At 40.1% G+C, this 2,500-nt stretch overlaps 1 protein-coding gene across 1 annotated transcript in view; it reads left to right on the top strand.

Annotated features, from left to right (window-relative positions):
* The window catches only part of ptprma (protein tyrosine phosphatase receptor type Ma), a gene marked incomplete at both ends in the record, with an annotated part of 50,710 nt that overhangs the window by 25,264 nt on the left and 22,946 nt on the right, over window positions 1-2,500 (top strand). The window contains one exon of the mRNA XM_083940838.1: window positions 23-125. Coding sequence (XP_083796964.1) covers window positions 23-125 — 103 coding nt within the window. The remainder of the gene's footprint in view (window positions 1-22; window positions 126-2,500) is intronic.

The raw sequence follows: 2,500 nt of genomic DNA, 5'->3' as shown, positions 1-2,500 counted from the left end.
CTTGTGTGTTGTGGCTCCTCAGCTCCTCTGATGCCGGCCTACGAGCAGGAGTCGCCCCTGAACCAGACGGACTCTTCAGTGACCGTGGTCCTGAAGCCGGCCCAGAGCCGCGGGGCCCCCGTCAGGTGGGTCCCCCCAGACCATCACACACTCAACAGACCGTTAAGTTTAGACCACTAAAGGAGACGGTTAAGTTTAGACACTAAAGGAGACGGTTAAGTTTAGTCACTAAAGGAGACGGTTAAGTTTAGTCTCTAAAGGAGACGGTTAAGTTTAGTCTCTAAAGGAGACGGTTAAGTTTAGTCTCTAAAGGAGACGGTTAAGTTTAGTCACTAAAGGAGACGGTTAAGTTTAGTCACTAAAGGAGACGGTTAAGTTTAGACACTAAAGGAGACGGTTAAGTTTAGTCTCTAAAGGAGACGGTTAAGTTTAGACACTAAAGGAGACGGTTAAGTTTAGTCACTAAAGGAGACGGTTAAGTTTAGTCACTAAAGGAGACGGTTAAGTTTAGACACTAAAGGAGACGGTTAAGTTTAGTCACTAAAGGAGACGGTTAAGTTTAGTCTCTAAAGGAGACGGTTAAGTTTAGTCACTAAAGGAGACGGTTAAGTTTAGTCACTAAAGGAGACGGTTAAGTTTAGTCACTAAAGGAGACGGTTAAGTTTAGTCACTAAAGGAGACGGTTAAGTTTAGTCACTAAAGGAGACGGTTAAGTTTAGTCTCTAAAGGAGACGGTTAAGTTTAGTCACTAAAGGAGACGGTTAAGTTTAGTCACTAAAGGAGACGGTTAAGTTTAGTCTCTAAAGGAGACGGTTAAGTTTAGTCACTAAAGGAGACGGTTAAGTTTAGTCTCTAAAGGAGACGGTTAAGTTTAGACACTAAAGGAGACGGTTAAGTTTAGTCACTATAGGAGACGGTTAAGTTTAGTCTCTAAAGGAGACGGTTAAGTTTAGTCACTATAGGAGACGGTTAAGTTTAGACACTAAAGGAGACGGTTAAGTTTAGTCTCTAAAGGAGACGGTTAAGTTTAGTCTCTAAAGGAGACGGTTAAGTTTAGTCACTAAAGGAGACGGTTAAGTTTAGACACTAAAGGAGACGGTTAAGTTTAGTCACTAAAGGAGACGGTTAAGTTTAGACACTAAAGGAGACGGTTAAGTTTAGTCTCTAAAGGAGACGGTTAAGTTTAGTCACTAAAGGAGACGGTTAAGTTTAGTCACTAAAGGAGACGGTTAAGTTTAGACACTAAAGGAGACGGTTAAGTTTAGTCACTAAAGGAGACGGTTAAGTTTAGTCTCTAAAGGAGACGGTTAAGTTTAGTCACTAAAGGAGACGGTTAAGTTTAGTCACTAAAGGAGACGGTTAAGTTTAGTCTCTAAAGGAGACGGTTAAGTTTAGTCACTAAAGGAGACGGTTAAGTTTAGTCTCTAAAGGAGACGGTTAAGTTTAGACACTAAAGGAGACGGTTAAGTTTAGTCTCTAAAGGTGACGGTTAAGTTTAGTCACTAAAGGAGACGGTTAAGTTTAGTCACTAAAGGAGACGGTTAAGTTTAGTCTCTAAAGGTGACGGTTAAGTTTAGTCACTAAAGGAGACGGTTAAGTTTAGTCACTAAAGGAGACGGTTAAGTTTAGTCACTAAAGGAGACGGTTAAGTTTAGTCACTAAAGGAGACGGTTAAGTTTAGTCTCTAAAGTAGACGGTTAAGTTTAGTCACTAAAGGAGACGGTTAAGTTTAGTCACTAAAGGAGACGGTTAAGTTTAGTCTCTAAAGGAGACGGTTAAGTTTAGTCACTAAAGGTGACGGTTAAGTTTAGTCACTAAAGGAGACGGTTAAGTTTAGTCACTAAAGGTGACGGTTAAGTTTAGTCACTAAAGGAGACGGTTAAGTTTAGTCACTAAAGGAGACGGTTAAGTTTAGTCACTAAAGGAGACGGTTAAGTTTAGTCTCTAAAGGAGACGGTTAAGTTTAGTCTCTAAAGGAGACGGTTAAGTTTAGTCACTAAAGGTGACGGTTAAGTTTAGTCACTAAAGGAGACGGTTAAGTTTAGTCACTAAAGGAGACGGTTAAGTTTAGTCTCTAAAGGAGACGGTTAAGTTTAGTCACTAAAGGAGACGGTTAAGTTTAGTCACTAAAGGAGACGGTTAAGTTTAGTCTCTAAAGGAGACGGTTAAGTTTAGTCACTAAAGGTGACGGTTAAGTTTAGTCACTAAAGGAGACGGTTAAGTTTAGTCACTAAAGGTGACGGTTAAGTTTAGTCACTAAAGGAGACGGTTAAGTTTAGTCACTAAAGGAGACGGTTAAGTTTAGTCACTAAAGGAGACGGTTAAGTTTAGTCCCTAAAGGAGACGGTTAAGTTTAGACTCTAAAGGAGACGGTTAAGTTTAGTCTCTAAAGGAGACGGTTAAGTTTAGTCACTAAAGGTGACGGTTAAGTTTAGTCACTAAAGGAGACGGTTAAGTTTAGTCACTAAAGGAAACGGTTAAGTTTAGTCTCTAAAGGAGA

This window comes from Echiichthys vipera, assembly GCF_963691815.1.
Source record: "Echiichthys vipera genome assembly, contig: SCAFFOLD_94, whole genome shotgun sequence".
Taxonomy (NCBI): Eukaryota; Metazoa; Chordata; class Actinopteri; order Perciformes; family Trachinidae; genus Echiichthys; species Echiichthys vipera.
This window is presented reverse-complemented; position numbering and strand designations above follow the sequence as displayed.